The 23,768-nt window shown below is 46.3% G+C and overlaps 1 protein-coding gene across 1 annotated transcript; it reads left to right on the top strand.

The window, feature by feature from the left end:
* The first annotated feature begins 17,075 nt into the window (after window positions 1-17,075).
* On the top strand, window positions 17,076-22,571 carry LOC120712508 (receptor-like protein kinase). Its single transcript, XM_039998309.1, has 3 exons — window positions 17,076-17,373; window positions 18,484-21,377; window positions 21,908-22,571. The coding sequence occupies exons 2-3, from the start codon at window positions 18,491-18,493 to the stop codon at window positions 22,306-22,308; spliced, it is 3,288 nt and encodes a 1,095-aa protein (XP_039854243.1). The 5' UTR covers window positions 17,076-17,373; window positions 18,484-18,490; the 3' UTR covers window positions 22,309-22,571.
* The last annotated feature ends 1,197 nt before the right edge of the window (window positions 22,572-23,768 follow it).

The raw sequence follows: 23,768 nt of genomic DNA, 5'->3' as shown, positions 1-23,768 counted from the left end.
GACTTGAGTAGAGAGAAGCTTGTGCGCATCTGTTCTTGGTGATCGGTTCTTGCTCAAGTGAAGGCCCTAGCTTGTTACTCTTGGTGATTGGCGGCACCTAGGCGATCTTAGTGATTGAGGTGTTTCTTCCGGAGCTTGCCAAGGATTGTGGGAGCCCGAAGAAGTTTGTATGTTGTTTGAGCTCCACCATGCCAGGATGGTGAACGGAGACTCTTAGTGAGCGCCCTCGTCTCGGTGACATGGGAGGTGACAAGACTCTTAGTGAGTGTTACAACGTGGATTAGGGGTGTGTGCCAACACATCAACACCACGGGAAAAAAATCCGGTTGTCTCTTGCCCACTCTTTACTTTCAAGCACTTACTTTCATGCAATTATTCATGTGCTTGACCTTAGAGATCATAACTTAGCTCTACCTTGCTTAGTTTCATATCTTGTTGTTTTCTCTATAGCTTGTGTAGTTTGCTTAGTTAGCCGGTTGGTAAATTGAGCCTTTCTAGCATTGCATAGGTTAAGGTTGCTTTAATTTGTTTTAGAAATTTGAAAAAGGCCCAATTCACCCCCCCCTCTTGGTCCATCGATCCTTACAGCGTCGGATCAACCGGTGAGTAGGTCTTTCCCATGTTAGGGTTTTCTGCTGGTCATCTGGTTGCACCGGTGCATCCACTCCCTAGAGCATCGGTTCAACCGGTGAGTGCTTTTCAGCTGCGGCTTTGCACGTTCAACCGACGTATAGAAATTTGTTGACGTCGATTTAACCGGTGCTCTGTGCGATCGGTTTAGCAGTCTCTCTGGACAACTGCACCGGTGTTATGGTTTTGATCACGTCGGTTTAACCAGTGCTTGATATCGCAGTTTTGTGGTCCCTCTGGACAACTGCACCGGCGCTGGCGTTTAGTTTTGCCTGATCATCCGGTGTGCTAACATCGGTTGAACCGGCGCAGCTATATCAACAAGAGAACGAAGGACAACAAGAGCAAGCATCGCCATGATTCAAGCGATGATGATGAAGATGCAAAGAAGAACAAGAACAAGAAGCTTGGGAAGAAGAAGAGACATGACAAGAAAACTAAGCTCTTCCCAAAGAAGAAAGGCCACACCAAGAGAAGCTTCTTGGTGGAAAAACAAGAATGGGTGACCCTATGTCTCATCAAGTGAAGATTCAAGTGATGAAGAAGACATTGTCACCATTGCTCTCACCAATAAAGAACCATCGCTACCTGTAGCGAAAATGGCCTCTCATGCCATATTTCAATATAATATTTTGGCGATTGATGACACACACAACACTTGGACTAATGTGATTGTTAAGATGACTATTCTCAGGCTTTTAGGTTCAAGTGATGACAAAGAGAAGAGAGGCGTAGCAAGGCCCGAAGGGCCACCCCTACGGGGGTTCCGCGGTACAAAATGAACTCACCGGTGCAATCACAGAGAAGGTCTGCGGGCTAGGGTTTTACACCGGATGAACCGATGCTATAGAAGTTATATACGTCGGTGCATTGGCAGATGAAGACCGAGGAAAATACCTACACCGGTTGAACCGACGATGCATCGGTCAATTGCATCGGTTCAGTTGTCCAGAGAGGTGGTTTTTGGAGGAACGTGAAGAAGTTACACTCACCGGTTAAACCGACGCTAATATTACATACACCGGTTGATTACATCGGTTAAATCGGCGATACACCAGTTGATTGCTAACGGCTAGTTTTTCAATTAGCAGTTTACATACACCGGTTGAACCGATGATGGCTTTTGGGGTACGTCGGATTAACCGGCGTTACACAGTTTTCTGGCAGCTTTTCTCCAACGGCTATATTTGCTTATGCTGCCTATATATACCCCCAAGGCCGGGTCATTTGAAAGTGCTGGAGTTCAAGAAAGTATACAAGAGCTAAAGAACATCTCCAACCACCATAGAGCTTCATTATACATCATATAGGCTTGAGCACACTTGTGAGAGTGATTAGTGCTTGTAATAGGGATTAGTTCTTGCGAGAGCTCCCTTGAGAGAAGTCTTGCTGCGGCAAGCAACTTGTGATCCGTCGTGTGACCCTCTGTCTTGGTGTGGAGTGGCAACGACACTTTGTGCGGGGGAAGAGGAGGCCCCCTCCTTGGTGGAGAAGCTCCGTAGTGGATTTCGGCCGGGTGACCGTGAGAGATGGTGGCGGTGCACGAGACTCGGTGTCTTGTGGGCACTTGCCTTTGCTTGCCGGCATCGCCTTGGTGGCGTAGTGTAAGACAGTGATCGGAAGAGCCTCGGTGTCCCGTGGACGTAGGCGTTTGTGCCGAACCACGTTACATGACCGTGTCTACTCGGGAGTTTGCATCCCTCTTGCACTTACCTCTTTACTTACCGCATTACGTTTCCGCATTTACTCTATCTTGCGTACCTTTACTTTCCTAATTAGTTTGATTAGGATTGGCTAGGTTGCAAGTCTTTTTGGGGTAAGTAGAGAGTAGCATAGATAAACCTTAGTCATAACTAGCATGTATAGGACGTGTTAGGTTTATCTTATGCAAGTAGTTTGAGCCGTAGGTTAAAAAGCGATTAGCGACCCTATTCACCCCCTCCCCCTCTAGGGTCGGACACCCCGGTGATCCTTACACTACCTCCACCTCCCATGTGCCTCATGGCCAAAGGTAACTCTAAGGTATGTGAGAGTGAAGATGATAGTGATGATGAGCTTTAACCTTATGAGTTTACTAACCTCATTAATGAGTATACATCCGTTATCAAGAGGGAAAAAGGCAAAGTCAAGCTTCTTGAGAGCACTCATGCCAAGTTAGAGCTTGCCCACTCCGATTTGCTTGACAAGTACAATGACTTGCTCAAAAAGCACAATGAGTCACTTGTACTTGCTAAGCAAGTTGAAGAGAGCCATAAAAAGCTTAAATAAGAGCATAGGGAGTTGGCTCACAAATATCAAGAGCTTGAGTTTGCCTATGAAGCAATTGACCCAAGTCTTGAGAACTCTTTCAATGAAAATATTGAAAAGGTCAATGCTTCTACTTCATGTGATGACCTACTCATTGATGCAAGTGCTACTAATATTGTGCCCGAGCTTGCTCCTTCTAGGGAAAAGGAATTGATGGATCAAGTGGAAAGCCTCAAGAGTAGTGTGGAGAAGCTCTCACGAGGAAAATACATCCACAAGGAAATTCTCTTCAACAATGCTCGTGACTATGGCAAGAGAGGTCTTGGTTCATTTCCGGAGCCAAATCAAGGAAGTTGGTTCATATTGCCAATATTGCCAAGTCACCGGGCACCACACTAGGGAGTGCACCTTACCATCACGCCCTCTTCCCACTTTACCAAAGAATTACTCATCAATGTTTCAAAATAACCATTTTCTTTTGAGTAAAGTGAAGGCCAAATTCATTGGCAAAATCACCAAGGAGTCAAAGAAGAAGCTCCCCAAGTAACTTTGGGTCCCAAAAGCTCTTGTCACACATGTGCAAGGCCCAAAGCTTGTTTGGGTTCCAAAAACTCAAAAGTGAATTCTCATGTGTGTAGGTGAACTACAAAGCCGGTGGAAAATATTGGGTACTTAATAGCGGTTGCTCTCAACACATGACCGGCAATGATAGCATGTTCACCTCTCTTGAAGACCCCGGTGATCATGAACATGTCACCTATGGTGATAACTCAAGGGGAAAAGTCTTAGGTTTGGGTAGAATAGCAATTTCTAAAGACTTATCTATTTCTAATGTCTTGTTTGTAGAAGCACTTAGTTTTAATCTTATCTCAATTGCTCAATTGTGTGATCTTGGACTAACGTGTACCTTTGACAAGAATGGTGTTGTAGTAACTCTTGAAGAAGACAAGTCATTGGTATTCACGGGGTTTAGGCATGGCAACATTTACTTGGTGGATTTCTCTTCAAAGCAAACAAGCTCCATGACATGCCTCTTCACCAAGTCGTCTCTTGGGTGGCTTTGGCATAGAAGAATTGTTCATATTGGCATGAGCAACCTCAAGAAAGCCCACAAGAGAGGGATGATCACCGGCTTGAAGGACGTCACATTTGACAAGAACAAATTATGTAAAGCAAGTCAAGCCGGAAAACAAGTTGCAACACATCATCCTATTAAGACGATGTTGTCTACCTCCAAGCCGCTCGAGCTACTTCACATGAATCTTTTTGGTCCAACTACATACAAGAGCATTGGTGGTAACCTCTATTGCCTAGTAATCGTTGATGATTTTTTACGTTATACTTGGGTCATGTTTCTAGGCGATAAGGGTGAAACTCCGGAAGTCTTCAAGACATTTGCAAGAAGAGCTCAAAGGGAGTATAACTCCCCAATTGTGAAGATCCGGAGTGACAATGACACCGAGTTCAAGAATATGAAGATTGAAAAATGATGCGATGAAGAGGGCATCAAGCATGAGTTCTCCGCCACCTACACGCCTCAACAAAATGGAGTGGTGGAAAGAAAGAACAAGACACTAATCACTCTATCAAGAGCAATGTTGGATGATTATGGCACGTCTGAGAAGTTTTGGGCGGAAGCAATCAATATGGCTTGCCATGCATCCAACCGAGTGTATCCCCACCGACTCCTCAAGAAAACGCCATATGAACTCATCACCGGGAAGAAACCAAACATATCCTACTTTCGAGTCTTTGGTTGCAAATGCTTCATTTATAAGAAGAAAAGACTCGGTAAGTTTGAGAGTAGATGTGATGAAGGAATCTTTCTTGGTTATGCATCAAACTCCAAAGCATATAAAGTATTCAATCAAACCTCCGGGTTAGTTGATGAAACATGTGATGTGGAGTTTGATGAATCTAATGGCTCCCAAGAGGAGGTTATTGGCTATGACAATGTAGGTGATGAGGAAATTGAAGAAGCTTTGAAGAAGATGTCCATTGGGGATATCAAGCCGGAAGAGATGCATGAAGGCAATGATAAAGGGGGAGGACCTTCCTCATCTACACCAAGAACCTCCACGACACCCCAAGTGGATGAAGATAAAGAAAAGTATGATTCGCAACCTCAAGAAAGTGCTCCAACGCCAACACCCCAAGTCCAAGAACAAGATGAGCAAAATGTTCTACCACAAGCACAAGTCACCCATGATCCACCTCAACAAACATCCACGCATGAACCGCTAGTGAAGCATGGTCGTATCTCCAAGGATCATCCAATTGGTCAAATCATTGGTAGTCCTTCCAAGGGAGTAAGAACTCGCTCTAAGCTTGCTTCATTTTGCGAACATTACTCGTTTGTTTCTTCTATTGAACCCACTAGCATAGAGGAAGCGCTTGAGGACTCGGATTGGGTGATGGCCATGCAAGAAGAATTGAACAACTTCACCCGCAATGAAGTTTGGGTCCACGAAGCTCCTCCAAAAAACAAGAACATCATCGGCACTAAGTGGGTCTTCCAAAACAAGCAAGTTGAACATGGGATGGTGATACGCAATAAAGCAAGACTTGTGGCAAAATGTTTTTCTCAAGTCGAAGGTTTGGATTTTGGTGAAACTTTTGCTCCGGTCGCAAGACTTGAAGCTATCCGCATCCTTCTTGCTTACTCTTCACATCGTAATATCAAATTATATCAAATGGATGTGAAAAATGCATTCTTAAATGGAGTTATTAACGAACTTGTTTATGTTGAGCAACCTCCCGGGTTTGAAGATCCAAGGAATCCTAACCATGTTTATAGGTTGCACAAGGCACTTGTTGACGCTCCTTAGCGCCCCCGATTTATATACCGCAAGCGCACGGTTTCGTGTAGCTTTTCCCTCAGAGTATTCCCCCAAGGTTTATCAATCCACGGAACCAAAGAGACAAGAAACAATCTACTAGCATAGAGATTCCTTTATGTGAGATGGTGAAAACGAATCTAATCTACTAAAAACACGACAAACACCGAAGGTAGCAAGAGAAAGTTAGAGATAACCAATCTAGATCACCTAGATCATGCATATGTTGTAGTTCCAGCTAGATAAAGTGAAGTAAGATAGATGTGAATCTCAATGAAAAGCCTCTTTAACCCCAAAATCTCCAATCCGATCCCTCGATACCCAACCTACTCTGTGGAGACGGCCTGTCACGACGCCCCCCTTTTCAACGGGATACCCTGAAGCAAGTCGAACTCACTTTGGTAGTTCCGCCATGAACCTCTAGCCACCATGACTACAAGATCATGCTAAGTGATCTATCTCGATAATAGATCTAAGATGAAGCGAACCCAAAGAAAAGAATGAAATCGAAAGAGGAGAACATGGTCGCTAAACATTCGGAAACACAAATAACTTCACCATGAATGATAGTACATCACAAGATTACAACCGGGGCCCTACCTTGATCTTGATGATCCTAGCTCCAGAACTCCGACGTGGTCTTCCTTGCAAGGTTCCCACGTCGGCTAGGGCAAACCATAGACAACTAGCACAACCCTCGGCTCTTCGAGAGGTGTCCCTCTATCTTCTCTGCTCCTTGGCGTCGTCTCCCGAATTGCTCTCCCCGTGAACCTTGGGAAGGGGTCTTTAAATAGCCTCAGGGAACCCTCGGTCAAAGGGGAGGTCGAACCGACCTAAAAACAGGCTGGGCCGACCGGCCCAATGAGCCTAGGCCGGCCGGCCTGGGTCTTTCCTTCGCCGGCTGGTGCTCAACTTTCTCCCCAAGTCTTCTGGAATCTTCTAGAATTTATGTCTTTCACGATTGCACCCCTTTAGACATCGTTATCTTCGAGATTTCTTCGAGAAGAAGGATAGGATGGAAAATCCTTCCTTAAATATCTCTTTGCTTTGCTTAGCCCCGAAGCATCTCAATCTTATCTTCTGGGCTTTGTCTTTTGGGCTTCATTGGAGGGTGGATGTGCATGAATGGGCCTCTAATCATCATGGCCTTCGATCCTTTGTTCGGGCTTTGGCCTTCGTCATTCTTCGTGTCATCGCGTGATCGTGGGCCTCGCCATTTCATGCTCCAAAATTGGTCAAAAACTTGCAAAAATGAAGTACCTCCAAAATATATGTGCAAACGTGAAAACGACCAATAATTGGGCCGAGGTTAGGATGGTTAGTGATTTTGATATTAAATTCATGCCATTATCAAAGTTAAACAGGGGATAAAATGGATACTTAAGGAGCGCCAACAGCTCAAACAAGCTCCAAGGGCTTGGTATGAGAGGCTTCGTGACTTTCTAATTATGCAAGGCTTCAAGATCGGGAGGGTGGACACCACATTGTTCACAAAAGACGTCAACGGGGATCTTTTCATTTGTCAAATTTATGTTGACGATATTATCTTTGGCTCAACTAATGATTTACTAAGTCATGAGTTTGCTACCATGATGTCTAGGGAATTCGAGATGTCCATGATCGGCGAATTGACCTTCTTCCTTGGTTTTCAAGTCAAACAATTGAAGGAAGGGACATTCATCCATCAAAAAAAATATACTAAAGATATCTTGAAGAAGTTCAAGATGGATGAGTGCAAGCCGATCAAGACACCCATGGCAACCAATGGGCATCTCGACTTGGATGTGGATGGTAAACCGGTTGATCAATCCCTCTATCATTCTATGATAGGGTCTTTGCTTTACCTTACCGCATCTAGGCCCGATATAATGTTTAGTGTGTGCTTGTGTGCCCGCTTTCAAGCAAACCAAAAGGAATCACACCTCTCGGCTGTGAATAGGATCCTTCGGTATCTCAAGCACACCCCAAACATAGGCTTGTGGTACCCCAAAGGCGCTAGCTTAGATCTCTTGGGATACTCGGATTCAGAATTTACCGGAAGCCGTGTGGATCACAAGAGTACCTCCGGGGGTTGCCACTTGCTTGGGCATTCTCTAGTTTCTTGGTCGAGTAAGAAGCAAAAATCCGTGGCTTTGTCCACCGCAGAAGCAGAATATATAGCGGCCGGTGCATGTTGTGCCCAAATCCTATATATGAAGCAAACCCTTTTGGACTTTGGTGTGAAACTAGATAGGATACCACTCCTTTGTGACAATGAAAGTGCCGTAAAAATTGCCAAAAATCCAGTTCAACACTCGCACACAAAGCATATTGATATTCGCCATCACTTCTTGCGTGATCACGAAGCTAAAGGAGACATATCTCTTCAAGGTGTGAGATCCGAGGAGCAATTAGCGGACATATTCACAAAAACATTTGTTAGGTTAAGGAATGAGCTTAATATATTAGATGCGGCAAACGTCATGTAAGTTGCCATGTCATATAGAAGAATGTATACATATAGGACACTTGTCTAACCATGGTAAGATAGTAATGAGCATGGTTTAGCTAGAGGTGGTGGTCCACTTGTTTTCCTCTAGTCTTGTAGAAAGGCTCATCATGAAGAAGCTTCCTGTGGGTTCAAACTTGACAAGTAGAACTTAAATTCTTGTTATGCATTTCTTGTCATATAGATGTGCACTTCATGTTTACTCTTCTTTCGCATGTGGTTTTAGCTTGCACCATCATTGCATGCGTAAGGGTCACAAAGGAGATCACTTGATAAAAATGAGACTTGTTTCATATGCAAGATCTTAATTCATGAAAAGTGAAAAGAGCAAAGTGTTTGGTGCGTTATTGCCTAGTGAGTCATGTCATGATGAGTTTGAAGCTCTCTATCTTCAATATTCCTATGACATGGCTCATATATTTTATTTGGCGCTTTGTCTCGCTTTGCGGCTTTTTTTGTGTTTTGAAAAGAAAAATTACTAAGTTAGTGTGCTATCCTACATATTTTGAGGGGTAAAGTCGCCTATGCAAGTCCATTAACTTGAGTTTAGTTGAATTTTATAAGTTTATTGGACTTAGCATAGAAGAGTGAGCTGAGTGAAGGTTTTTCGGGTTCACCGGTTAAACCGACGCTTAATGGAACGACACCATCGGTTTAACCGGCGTTACTAAGTTTCTGTCTCAGCTCAGTCAAATCCAGGCTTTCAACCGGCGTATGCAAATGACAGAGCATCGGATCAACCGGTGAACGTAACTCAGATCTGATCTAGCAATCAACCGGTGATAGCAGTGTTCAACCGACGCGTTCAAACTTCACATCGTCGGTTCAACCGGCGTTCAGATGGGTTTCTGCTGGAGTCTCGGGTGAACTGAACTGATGCAATCAACCGGCATTCTAAACCTAAGCATCGGTTTAACCGGCGTTAATAAAAATCGCGGGGCCCACCTGTCATATATCTCTTGCCCGCATACGCTTCTCTCACTTTTCCGCGCCGCCGCTCGTTCTCGCCCACGCAGCCGCCGCCGCTCGCTCCACGCGCCGCCGGCCCGAGCAACCGCCACCGTGTGTCATCCACGCCGCCCACGCCGCTCCAGTTCACGCGCAGCCACAGCCGCCCGCGTGCGCCACCGTCTGTGCACCGCCGCCGCCGCTGTGCGCGCTCCACACTGCCCGTGCGCCACCGCCCGCGCTTGCTGCTCGCCACCGCCACTTGCCCCTCCACGCTCGCCGTGCGCCGTCCACTCGCCCGCGCACCCACACACTCGCCGCAGAGTGCGCGCAAAGTGTTTGAAGATTTGCCTGACCGAGATGGGTCGCGAGAAAAGAAAGGGGAAGGAGGTCGTGGTTGAGAAGCCAGTCCGAAAGCGGACCCGTGAAGAGAGGGAGGCCGAGAGGGATGAGATGGTGGCCAAGGCCGCCGAGGAGCAGGCATCAGGCCGTGCTCGTCCATTCGCTATTCGAGAGCAGCCAGTCAGGGGCAGAGGCCGAGGTATGGGCAGGGTCCGTGGTGCCAGGGCCACCACACATCAGACAGAGGGCAATTCGTCTGAGGGGGAGCCAACAGCTGCAGATTCAGACACAAATTCAGAGGCAGCACAGTCAGAGCAGTCCCAGGGAGAGAGTGCTCAGGGGTCACCGACTCTACGACGTTCTGGCCGCACACGGCAGACGTCTCCAGGAGCAGGTTCTTCGCCAGCGACCGAGCGTCGCACTGGACCGAGGACGCGAGGAGGTCACCAGCCACAGGAGCCTCGCAGGTCCACAGCAGCAGCAGCAGCAGCTCGCAGAGCCGAGGCCCTAGAGGCCGAGCGCGCAGTGTTCCGTATGGACACTGTTGTGCGTCTGGAGCCAGGTGTGCTGGTCCAGAACTTGACCAAGGCCAATGCAGCGAAGGTCAAGAGGCTCGGGTGGAGTGTAGCAGAGGAGGACTGGTTCCCCGTGACACGTGACAGCAGGGTTGACCATAGGTTCTGGACGCTCCTTCAGGCCAGTTTCTACGAGACCTACCAGAGGCGGGGCCATAGAATCTTCCCACACAGGGTGCTCGACTGGGTCTCTCTGAGGACAGCCGCAGGGGGAGCAGACGTTAGAGAGCACTTTGCACACTTCAGAGGTCTGCCCAGGCTACTTCAGATGGAGCAGAACAGATATATTGAGGACTGGGTCAGAGTGTTCTATGCCATAGCCTGGATAGCTCCCGAGCGCAGAGTCGTGCACTTCATGTTTGGAGGCCAGGTCTTTGGCTTGTCCAGGGCGACGATTGCAGGGATTCTCGGAGTCAACTTAGTCGATGTCTCCCTGCACGAGAGGGTATATGGAGATGCAGATCCACCGCGCAGAGCGATGATTGGCGGGATTGCACCTTCTCACGAGGTGATCTTTCAGTGCTTCCGCCAGCCGTTTCCGGCCTCGTATGCCAGAGTCCCCAGCTTGCTGACCCCAGAGGCGTACGCAGTTCACATGGCCCTCCGGAGGACTTTGTTACCGAGGAGTGGCTACCCAGAGGGGTTCACTGGCCTGCAGCAGCTACTGCTCCTACACATCCTCACTCACGAGCCATTTGATATAGTGGATTTTATTCTGGCTGAGATAGAGGATGTGATCACTGACGGGATGGGTGTAGTGCGCCAGTTTCCTTATGCTCACTGGATCAGTTATATCTGCTCTATGATCGTGCCAGCTGAGTCACCCATCAGTGCAGTTTACCGTCAGGATGAGGCCCCCAGGTTCCCGTTCTACCGTCCCACAGCACCACAGGACAGGAGGAGGGGCAGACAGGCAGACAGAGCTGCTATGGCACGACTGTCACCAGAGGTGCAGGCCCGAGTGGCACAAGAGGATGAGACACTACTAGCAGCCGAGGCACAGCTTCCCAGAGGAGATGATGAGATTCACTGGTCTGAGCTTGAGTCAGACTCCTCTGAGGATGACGAGTACTTTCCTGCAGCACCAGCTAGTCATGACCACGAGGCAGGAGGGTCTAGAGAGCCAGCTCCTTCATCATCAGCAGCTGCTACTGTCTCAGAGTCCCAGGTGACTCAGCCGTCCGAGCTCACCTCTCTCCTTCAGCAGCTTGTCACTCAGCAGAGAGAGGATCGGATAGCACAGGAGGAGGCCAGGAGAGTCCATGAGGCTCAGCTTGCAGCCATCCAGAGGGAGGCTGCCCGAGAGCGTGCTGCAGCCGAGGAGCGTTTTGTCGGGCTTATTGATCGAGTCTCTCAAAGGACAGACGCTCAGTTCCAGCAGATGCAGCAGGGCATGATGGCGATGTTCGGGATGATCACACAGCTTTACACTCACACCGGACTCGCCCCGCAGTAGCTAGGACTTCAGGGTGGTGGAGCACCTCAGCTTGCAGTCACTCCAGCTCCAGCCCCTACTGCAGCCCCAGCTACTTCGACGACACCGGAGACCACGTTCTCGATGTTCGCACTTCTTGGGTCTGCCGGTCGTCCGCTCTTCTCGCCACTGCCAGCGACCACGCTCTTTCAGGACTCACCGTCAGCAGTTCAGTCAGTCGCCCTCCCCGTCGTACCACAGGCACCACTTTTAGGGGGAGGAGGAGGAGAGGAGTCTATAGTTCCGCAGTCGACGTAGCCGGCAGCCTCAGCAGTCACTACTTCAGATATCGACACTTCTTCTGCTGACCCGGTTACCACTTCTACAGACCCTCTCCTAGGCAGTGCTAGCACGAGAGCTTCCACGATAGCTACACCTCCAGTCAGCTCAGACCCGCAGCTCCCGTCTGTCACCGAGGATTCGCCATCCGACGACGATGACGACGACGACGACGACGACCCGGACCGCTTCCTCGCCGTGCCGCGACAGCCGGACCCGTAGCTCGCCTTTTTGGTGCTTTGATGCCAAAGGGGGAGAGAGAGTTAGGGGGAGTTGGAGTCAGGGGGAGGGTAGAGCTAGAGAGAGCTCGTAGTTACAGGACTTTGATGTTTTATATCTCATTTGATGTTAGTTCATGGATATGTACATTTGACTCTTGAGTATGCTGTGCTTTGAGACATATCTATGGATTCCGTTTGAGCCGTTGAGCTCTTTGGTTCTTTTTCATGTTTGCTTGAGTTTCTCATGTTTACCCTTCTCGCTCTCTCGTTTAAGTTATTGTTTGTGTTGTCATCAATTACCAAAAAGGGGGGAGATTGTAAGCATCTAGGCCTTCTAGGTATGTTTCGGTGATTAATGACAACCATTATTGTGACTAATGAGTTTGTGTAGCTTAATGAATCATTATCGCTCATTTGGTCATATGTTAAAGAGGCCCCTCAATTTCATTATTCAAAAAGGCGATCTCGGTATTCAACTCAAATATATATCAAGACTAAGGATCTTTCTAGTCCTAAGTGTCGTAAGGTTGAGAAGGACACTTAGATTAATATAGGTTTTATAGTTTTGTAGAGGTCGTACTATTAAGAGGGGTTAAGGCCAAGTTACTTGAGCATGGACACGGTCAATCAAAAATGGATGCACACTATGGTCACTCAGGTTCCTAGAAGTTCAAATAAGTGGTTTTCAACTTATATCTCAAGAATATTTGGATTTCATTCAAGACTCAAATCAGAAAAGGCAAAATCAAAAAAAGTCTATACACCGGTTTAACCGACGACTCCATTTTTCTCTACGTCGGTTAAACGCAATTAGCAGAGTCTGGACAAGTACATACACCGGTTAAACCGATGATATTTGAAATTAACGTCGATACAGTTGTCCAGAACGTTGGTTTTCCAGGGTATTTCAAGTTATATACACCGGTTAAACCGACGATGTTTGAAATTAACATCGGTGCATTAGTCCAGAGAGTTGGTTTTCCCAGGGATTTCAGAAGTTATACTCACCAGTTAAACCGACGATGGATTTGAGTTAACGTCGGTGCAGTTGTCCAGAGAGTTGGTTTTTCAGTTGATCAGTGGACAACTACACTCACCGGTTAAACCGATGATACATCGGTTAATCTGCCCGAGTTGTAACGGCTAGTTTTCCAAATGGGCAGTTTACATTCATCGGTTAAACCGACGATGACAATTGGAGGACCGTCGGATTAACCGGCGTTGCGTACTTTTCTGGCAGCTTTTCTCCAACGGCTCTATTCGTGTGAGCTGCCTATATATACCCTTCCAATGGGTCATTTTGCTCTCTCTTGACACCAGGCAACATTCATACACTCATACTATTGTTGAGAGCCACCTTGAGCTTCATCTTTCACACACTTGTTCATTCAATCATTCAAGAAGCAAGACTAAGGACTTGAGTAGAGAGAAGCTTGTGTGCATCCGTTCTTGGTGATCGGTTCTTGCTCAAGTGAAAGCCCTAGCTTGTTACTCTTAGTGATTGGCAGTACCTAGGCGATCTTGGTGATTGAGGTGTTTCTTCCGGAGCTTGCCAAGGATTGTGGGAGCCCGAAGAAGTTTGTACGTGGGTTGAGCTCCACCACGCCGGGATGGTGAATGGAGACTCTTAGTGAGCGCCCTCGTCTCGGTGACATGGGAGGTGACAAGACTCTTAGTGAGTGTCACAACGTGGATTAGGGGTGTGTGCCAACACATCGACACCACGGGAAAACATCCGGTTGTCTCTTGCCCACTCTTTACTTTCAAGCACTTACTTTCATGCAATTATTCATGTGCTTGACTTTAGAGATCATAACTTAGCTCTACCTTGCTTAGTTTCATATCTTGTTGTTTTCTCTATAGCTTGTGTAGTTTGATTAGTTAGCCGGTTGGTAAATTGAGTCTTTCTTACATTGCATAGGTTAAGATTGCTTTAATTTGTTTTAGAAATTTGAAAAAGGCCCAAATCACCCGTCCTCTTGGTCCATCGATCCTTACAGCGTCGGATCAACCGGTGAGTAGGTCTTTCCCACGTTAGGGTTTTCTGCTGGTCATCTTGTTGCACCGGTGCATCCACTCCCTAGATCATCGGTTCAACCGGTGAGTGCTTTTCTGCTGCGGCTTTGCACGTTCAACCGACGTATATAAATTTGTTGACGTCGGTTTAACCGGTGCTCTGTGCGATCGGTTTAGCAGTCTCTCTGGACAACTGCACCGGTGTTATGGTTTTGATCACGTCGGTTTAACCAGTGCTTGATATCGCAGTTTTGTGGTCCCTCTGGACAACTGCACCGGCGCTGGCGTTTGATTTTGCCTGATCATCCGGTGTGCTAACACCGGTTGAACCGACGCTGCTAAAACCCATACGTCGGATCAACCGGTGCTCGCATTTCGCTGCTGCCGGCTCTGTGACGTCGGTTTGACCGACGAGTTCAACCTTATACTCGTCGGTTCAACCGGTGCTCATATATCGTGCATGTTTCACTCTGTTTCTTCGTAATTGCTACCGCAAATTACTCTTGCTCGTTCCTAGGGGTGTTTTGGGTTGGTATAGCTCATTCATAGCTACTCTACACTTCATCTAGGACGTTGGGGGTGGGGTGCACACTTTGGGACTAAGCCGAAGCTTCAGTTTGCAAGATTTCTGAATTGGCTCCCATTCACCCCCCTCTGGTCGCCCTTTCGGTCCCTCAAACTTGATCCTAAATAAAACTTTTATAATTTCAACCAAATTAATAAAAAACAAAGCATTAACATAAAATTAGTTTTATTGAATTCACCATGAAATATATATTGATAGTACATTTGTTTTGCACGTAGATATTATTATATTCTTCTATAGACTTAACTAAAATTTAATAAATTTAATTTTAAAAAATTAAAGCGAGTATAATCCAAAGGGGATACATCAAAATTTACATGTCAGGTTTCCTATACTTTCTTTCAAAAAAAAGGTTTCCTATACTTCCTGCTTCTCACCTTGCAAGTCAAGCGCCTATAGCAACCTCCAGCCTCATGCTCTCGGCTTTTCCCTCAATTTCTTTGACCGGACACTGTTGTCCCTTGCTGACACTGCCTTGACCACAGCATGGCGACACAGACGTCAGCTGGTTCTAAGCGAGCCCAGCTGCAGGTCATGCTCATCCTACGCTTTGACGAAATTGACTACGCGTATTAGGATTCAGACTCTTGGTCGTTTCCTCGTCGGCTTTTGTGGCTCCTTGCCTGATGCCAATGTGGCAATGTGAACCCACGCTGCCACTGCCGCTGAGTCAGTTCGTTATTAATCTTCAGAGAAAGAAGAGACTCAGTCCGTTAGAACCTCGGCAAAAATTATGTGCAGCTAGCAGAAACAGCAGTAGGCATACGCGGGAAAGGGTCGTCACGCTGTTTCAGTCACTTGATTTAGTATTTTTTGAACACAATTAGCCAGTCTTGATTCAGTTGTTTTTTTTAACAAAATGATTCAGCAGGCTCCTCGAGTCAACCCGTAGCTTGATGACTGGACTGGACTGGACTGCCTACTCGTACAAGTGGGCAAGCCTTTTTAGCCACCTGCGCTGTCAAGTGCCAGGGATCAGAAGTTCAGATTTCAGAACAGCAGCAGGACCATCTTTGCCGTGCTCGCAGCCCAAGTGCTTGATAGCAGATCAGTCGATCACGGACACAAGAAGCCCGTTGCAAGGACGGCTTTCAGTTGGTTCCCGTACCTGTATGGTCTTCTGTTCCATCTTACTTCTGCATGTCGAATAGTGTTTTATGCTACGACTATATTTACAGAGGTGCTATCGGGAGTACTTCTTCCAAAACGGCTTTACTAGTAAAGCTAAAGTCGATGAAGCAACTTCTAGTCTATTTTAGCCCATGATTACAAAACAGTTTCACGTTATAGTGCTTATAGGTGAAGCCGAAGCCACAATAAGCTCTTCTAAACAGACCCGTTAACAACAACCTATTTGCGTTCGTAAAAAGAAGAAAAGAAAAACTCTTGCTTGCGTCGGTAAAGGAGTTGTTAGGTTGGTTGGCACTCAGCATCTGAACTACTGATAAAGCTTTGAGTTTAGCTAAGAAAACCACGAGGACAAATGCTGTCGACTTTCCCTCCTCGCGCACATACAAATAGTCTCGTTTTCTATGACTGCTTTGTGCCCTGTGGGGCTTTGTTTAGCGCTTCTTGTCGCTGTCAGTTGATGCAAGTGCTTACAAAAAGTTGGTTACGTACGAAGAGAGACAAAGTTGTCTGCGCACAAAATCGTCGCTATTGGAATAATTAATGATCTCTCAAAGATGCTGCTGTCAATTAGTAGTAGTTCATTAACAGTCCGTTAAACAAAACTTAGGGTTAGGTTCGGTTTGGTTGTTAAAACATGGTTTGAGTTTGACTTCAACCTACTACTAGCTCTGTGCTGGTAGAACGAACCAGCATATTTAGGCCCTGTTTGGAACCGTCGCGCATCGCGTTTTCGCGAACACGGCTCCGCGACCACTTTTCAAAATCACATGCGGACAATTGATTTCTTCCGGTCACGTGTCCATCGCAAGGTGTTTGGCGGGATTATTCCGCTTATCTCACGAAAGGTTCGTAAAAATACGGTTCCAAACAGGGCCTTACTCACTAGCACGTTAGAAAAAATCAAGGCTTATTTGTTTTGTACTACTCAGTATATAAGGATTTTAATTAGTATAATATACTAGATTCATACTTCAAAACTGTTTCATGCTATGATACGTATATGTGCCAGGTCGGCGGCCCAAAAAAAAGTTGAAATAAAAGGTGACCGCAAAATTCTAACTCCGAAGACCGAATCAAAACAGAGTAGCGTGTGCATCCATGCCCAAAATCCACGGTTATGATTCGAGTAAATAATCCCAAACAAGGCAAGATTCGCAGGCTCGCGTCCCGCGTGAACCTGCCTGCGGCCCATGGTTTCTTTTCGGACCTCGGATGAGTCTGAACTCGCTCGCTCCCCGTGTGAACCTCCCCCCTCCGCCGGAGCGCACGACACGAGCCCGCGAGCCCGGCACTCCTCCGTGTCGCCGCGCTGCGTGTGCGTGTGAACTGGGAAGCGAACCACCCCGCAACTGGCAACTGCGACCTGCAACCACCGCCGCTGTCCGCACTCACCCACAAAGGCAGCCGGCGCTGCCCGCCGCCCCTCCCCACTCTAGAACGGCCACCCCGTACCCAAACTCCAGCGCTCTCTCTCTCTCTCTCTCTCTCTCTCCCCGCCATGGATGATGCTGCTGCTGCTACGGATTAGCGCGGCGCTGTCTCCCGGCCCCGTTCGTACCCCAGGACGGGAGCTTTGTCCGCGGGCACCGAGTCACTCCGGTACGCGCTGCTCTCTCTCTCTCGCCCTCCCCATGTGCTCGCGAGCGCGGTCACAGCTTGTACCTCGTGCGCCTTTTGCTTGCTCTTGAAGCGGAGAGACGCCGCTCCTCAGGTTCCCTTCTTCTGGCGCCTGGAGTCTGTACCAGTGGCCTCTTGCGTTCGCGTCGCGCCATTGCCGGCCTGCATTGGCCTCGGTTCCTGCTGGGTTCTTGGCTGCACGGGCTCTCCCAATTCGACGCTTACCTGCTAGGTTTCAGGGAAATGTCCGAGGGCGCGGCGGATTCGCTAGCGGTATCCTTTGTAGCTCGCTGAAACAAGCTTCCCTGGGTGCCAATTTCACCCGGGAAATGCATCCGCGGGCTAGGGGCGACCGGGCGAAGCATCTGGTTCTTGGGGGTGTAGGTGGAGCGCGACTAATCAAGGTGCCCATGTGGTGGCGTTTGCACGTGTCACGTGCGCGCGTTTATTTATCTTCGGATTAGAAAAGGAGAATGCTTCGCGTTCCACCACCTCCGATGTCCGATCCCATCTCGCGAATTAGTGTGCCATTGCTCGAGCAGAGGATGCGCTTTGTCGTATCTTTCCTGTTAGTCCGCCACAGTTTCAGGCCCCATTTAGCTTTTTTTTAGATAATGAGAAAAGTTCCAGATAATGAGAAAAGTTCCGGCTTCAAATCCCTCACAAATGGAAAAAAGTTTCAGGCCCCCTTTTAGCTAAGGCCGAATAGACTGTAAACCACTATGTGGGACCCGAGGACCCTTTGCTACTACTTTGCAATGTCTTCAGGGCATAATCTGTGTTTTTTTTATCAAAATTGTTCGTTCTACCACTTCTCTAGTGAGAGGGGGAGATGGGGTTGGGCTTTGATTCTGCCATCCTGCAATTTGCTTCCTTACTAGTTTAATTATCTGAACTCCAGTAGGTTTGGTTCACTGAAATCCTACTGATTTGTGAGTAGATTTCACTTCTTTTGACAGAAATTTGTGAGGGAGTTCCCCACAGTGAGATCATTTTCTATTTAAAATTCAACCGTCCGTTTTGATTTGGGCATCTGCCTTTTTGTATGTAGGAAATTTAACCATCTACTGACCTGTATGCAAACCTTTTCAGGGACAAGATGAGGTTGGCTGTATGGCATTGGTTTTTTCTATTCTTCGCCTTAGTTTCGTCATCATGGAGTTTGAATTCGGATGGCCTGGCTCTTCTCGCACTGTCCAAAAACCTCATACTACCAAGTGACATAACCTCCAGGTGGAATGCTTCTAATGCAACCCCTTGTAAATGGTATGGAGTTGGTTGCAATAAAAGGAATAGAGTGATTTCCCTTGACCTATCGTCATCGGAAGTTTCAGGTTCGATAGGATCTGAAATCGGGCTTCTAAAATACCTGAAGGTCCTCAACTTAACTACTAACAATATATCTGGTTTGATCCCTCCCGAATTGGGGAACTGCAGTATGCTTGAACAATTGGATCTGTCCCAAAACTCTCTGACTGGAACTATACCAGAGGAATTGTTCAAGAACCAATCGTTTATGGAGCACGTGTACCTGCATTACAATCAGCTCAGTGGTTCGATCCCCGTCTCAGTTGGTGAAATGACAAGCCTCATGGCCTTGTGGCTGTATGGGAATATGTTGTCTGGAGTTTTGCCTGCTTCAATTGGCAACTGCACCAAGTTAGAGGACCTCTATCTATACGAGAATCAACTGAGCGGTAGTCTTCCAGAAACCTTGAGTAGGATCAAAGGCCTCAGAAATTTTGATGCCACAACCAATGGCTTCACTGGAGAGATCACTTTCAGATTCGAGAACTGCAAGTTAGAAATATTCAGTTTGTCATTCAACAATATAAAGGGTGAAATTCCATCATGGCTGGGGAATTGCAGCAGCTTGACACAACTTGGATTTGTCAATAATAGTATGTCTGGCAAAATTCCAACTTCTCTTGGTTTATTGAGCAACCTCACATATCTTCTACTTTCTCAGAACACCCTGTCTGGACCAATTCCTCCTGAGATCGGCAACTGTCGGTTGCTGGAGTGGCTAGAGTTAGATGCAAACCTGCTGGAGGGCACTGTTCCTAAAGAGTTTGCAAATTTACGGATCTTGTCAAAGCTCTTTCTGTTCGAGAATCGCCTCACAGGAGAGTTCCCTGAGAATATTTGGAGTATCCCAACCCTTGAGAGTGTCCTTATTTACAGTAACAGTTTCACGGGAAAGCTACCTGCAGTATTAGGTGAGCTGAAGTCCCTCCAGAACATTACACTATTTGATAATTTCTTCACTGGGGTCATACCACCGAAGCTGGGTCTTAATAGCCGTTTGGTCCAGATAGATTTCACAAATAACAGTTTCATTGGTGGGATTCCTCCAAATATTTGTTCAGGAAAAAGATTGAGAATTTTGGACTTGGGGCTGAATCATCTTAATGGCAGCATCCCATCCAGTGTTTTGGACTGCCCAAGTTTGGAGCGAGTCATTCTCCAAAACAATAATCTTGATGGGACTATTCCGCAATTTGGAAACTGTGCAAATCTAAGCTATATGGATCTGAGTCACAATTCCTTGAGTGGTAGCATTCCAGCAAGCTTCAGCAGATGTGCAGGTATTACTGACATTAACTGGTCAGAAAACAAGCTTTCAGGGAGAATACCATCTGAAATTGGATATTTGGAGAATCTGGGAAGACTTAACCTCTCACGCAACATTCTACATGGTTCACTCCCTGTGCAAATTGCCAACTGCTCCAAGTTGAATTCACTTGATTTGAGTACTAACTCTTTGAATGGTTCGGCACTCAATACAATAAGCAACCTGAAGTCTCTGTTGCATCTACGGTTGCAGGAGAATAAATTCAGTGGAGGCTTGCCTGATTCTCTCTCGGACTTGGATATGCTTATTGAGCTGCAACTTGGTGGAAATATTCTTGGGGGTAGTATCCCTTCAGCATTAGGAAAGCTGCTAAACCTGGGTGCCTTGAATCTCAGTGGCAATAGTCTAGTGGGTGATATTCCACCACAACTGGGTAATTTGGTGGCGCTGGAAAGTTTAGATTTGTCATTTAATAATCTCACAGGAGGCCTTGCTACATTTGGAAGTCTACATATTTTGCATGCCTTGAATGTTTCTTACAACCAATTTAGTGGACCACTCCCTGATAATCTTCTAGTATTTCTGAATTCCACACCGAGTTCCTTTAATGGAAATCCAGGCCTCTGTATCTCTTGCAGTAACAATAATTCTTATTGTAAGGGAACTAATGTCTTGAAACCCTGTGGAGGATCTAAGAAAAGAGAAGTACACGGCCGATTCAGGCTTGCTCTCATAATTCTTTGTTCATTGTTTGTGGGAGCACTTTTGGTACTTGTACTCGCTTGCATCCTTCTGAAATCTCGAGATTGGAGGAAGAAAAGTGAGGAATCAGTGAGTACTATGTTTGAAGGTTCCTCCTCTAAATTAAATGAGGTTATAGAGGCGACTGAAAATTTTGATGACAAGTATATAATCGGCACAGGTGCTCATGGAACTGTTTACAAGGCTACACTGAGGTCAGGAGATGTGTATGCTATAAAGAAGCTTGTGATTTCTGCACACAGAGGTTCATACAAAAGCATGATGAGAGAATTGAAGACAATATATAAAATTAAGCATAGGAACCTGGTAAAGCTAAAAGAGTTTTGGTTGAGAAGCAATAATGGGTTCATACTATATGATTTTATGGACAAAGGAAGCCTTCATGATGTTTTGCATGTAATTCAGCCAGCACCAGTTTTGGACTGGTGTGTGCGGTATGAAATAGCACTGGGTACCGCCCATGGTTTAGCGTATCTTCATGATGACTGCCGCCCTCCAATAATTCACCGGGATATCAAGCCAAGTAATATATTGCTAGACAAGGACATGGTGGCACATATATCAGATTTTGGCATTGCAAAGCTCATGGATCAGCCTTCTGCTCCACAGACCACTGGAATCGTTGGCACTGTTGGATATATGGCACCAGGTATGGTTGAAACTTGAAACAAAGCATGATGAATAACTGTTCCTTTTTCCTTGTTAACTTGTATGGTTAATTGGAAATTTAGGATTGCAAAATGTTTCATGTAGTCTAAAACATTTTTTTGAAATCTGTATCTACCCAATACCCCAGTGCAAACATACATATTACCAGCTGCATGTCAGAGTTTTAATAGCACACAAAGCTTTATACATAAGCTTACAAACATGAAAGTAATCCCTTTGCACATGGAAATGACTGGAACTTTTCTATTTAATGGATGGGACTGAGAAATAAGCTAATCTTGAAGGATTTTCTGTCACCTTGCATGCACAGATTTGCTCTAGAGCAACAAAATCTGTGTTAATTAGTGGTTATTTACTATTTGGATTATCGAACATCAGTTTGTCAGATTGAGTGTGCCGTCTTTTCATCATTTACGTTATAAGATTTGGTGAACTTGTTATTTGAAACTATGAATTTGGTCTTCAGATTACACACCAGTACATACCTAATGGCCGTGCGCTGCCTTGCAGAACTGGCGTTTTCCACCAAGAGCAGCATGGAGTCCGACGTGTACAGCTACGGCGTGGTGCTGCTGGAGCTGCTCACCAGGAAGACGGCGGTGGACCCCTCGTTCCCCGACAGCACGGACATAGTGGGCTGGGTGTCCTCCGCGCTGAGCGGCACCGACAAGATCGAGGCCATCTGCGACCCGGCCCTCATGGAGGAAGTCTACGGCACGGTGGAGATGGAGGAGGTGCGCAAGGTCCTATCGCTCGCGCTCCGGTGCGCGGCCAGGGAGGCGAGCCAGAGGCCGTCCATGGCCGCCGTCGTGAAGGAGCTGACGGACGTGAGGCCCGCCGCCGGCCGGTCGTTGTCCAAGAAGCAGGGGAAAACGGGGCCGGGGTCCCAGTCCCACAGCAGCTCGTACTGAGTAGGATTTCTGATTCAGCCAAGCTGCGTAGCTTGTAGTCGTAGTCTCTGCTCTCTAGTGAAGTGTTTGTATGTGCCCTCGCTTGGTTCTGTTCTCGTGTATGCAATCCATGATAGATCGAGGTGAAGGAAGAGGCTGGCATCGGCCTATCGGGTTTAAAGACCGGTGCCCCCTCCGGCCTTCTCCGCGTTTCGCGGCTGCGTGCTGCTCTCTGTATCACGACACGTTGTCAAGATGAGCTCATGACTTTTGGTGCTGCGCAACAGGCTCCACGAGGAGGGAAAGGGCAGAGGTGTTCGTATGTCTTGATTTTTGTGCATCCCAAACTAAAAAATACTCTACTTTACGAATCGATTATTCAAATTAAATTTCGACTACACCGTTGTGTTTCTTACGACAAGATCTTCAAAACTATACCACACTTGATTATATTTAGATGATATTTTTCTAAAATATTTTTATTTGTTTGGAACATTTTCTATCTTTAGGATATTTTTATCTTGTTTTGGAACATTTTATTTGGTTCTAGAACAATTTGCATCTCTAGAACATTTTTAACTCCGACGGACTTGTGCGATGATATGATGGTAGTCGTACATACTAGGAGTAGACGCCCCTAGGGAGGAGGCCTTGGCAAACTTGGAGGCTCCGTGCATCATGACCATGACGTGCTAGACACGAGAGGATGGACCACAAGACCGCTCTGGCATCATAGTCAGCATGGAACGGGTTCAGCTTGCCACACGACGGTGGACATGGAGGAAAAACAATACGACATCATTCATCCATGTTGTATGCTCAACTTCCACCCACACCGATTGATGGGTTCTGAAGTGTGACTACCCCACCTGCAGCGATGAAAAAAAGCAACAAATGAGGCTCAAGGTGCAGTTATATATACCATTTTAGATAATATTTCCAACTATCATTACCTAGAGGATATATTAGATGGGCAATCATCAGCCCAACTGCAGAACTGTTTCCATGCGAACCGCGGGATAATAGTTTTAGCTTGCATGACCCACATGCATGCAAATTCAAAACTAAAAAATTATAACTATTAGATCAAGCTTCTAATTAATTTTAAATTGCACCATTGTCTTTCTTATAACAAGATCTTTCAAACACAATCCTAGTTACCTATGTTTGCATGACATTATGAAAGAAAACATTTTTTACACTAAATAATCAATTTCAACTATTGGGAATAAATATTTTTTACAAAAAAGGTTAAACATATTGAACAAATAATACTATACTACAAATAAAATATTAAACATCGCGAACTTTATGTGAAGAATAAATACATCTACATTTAAAAAATATATTTTTATAAGTAAACATACACGTGATAAACAACTTAGCTCATAAAAGGAAATAAATTATTTCACACCCCAACTTATGAGTCCACAACACAAATAAATTAATATAAATTAAGCATGACTCGCTCTTAATTGTGA

Source organism: Panicum virgatum, chromosome 6K (assembly GCF_016808335.1).
Source record: "Panicum virgatum strain AP13 chromosome 6K, P.virgatum_v5, whole genome shotgun sequence".
Lineage (NCBI taxonomy): Eukaryota > Viridiplantae > Streptophyta > Magnoliopsida > Poales > Poaceae > Panicum > Panicum virgatum.
Note: the sequence above shows the minus strand (reverse complement) of the source record. Positions and strands in the feature narration are given on the sequence as shown.

Coding starts and splice junctions, on each gene's coding strand:
- LOC120712508 (XM_039998309.1), top strand. CDS start 18,491: ATGAGGTTGGCTGTATGGCATTGGTTTTTTCTATTCTTCGCCTTAGTT. Junction 21,378..21,907: donor TGTTGGATATATGGCACCAG/GTATGGTTGAAA, acceptor GCTGCCTTGCAG/AACTGGCGTTTTCCACCAAG.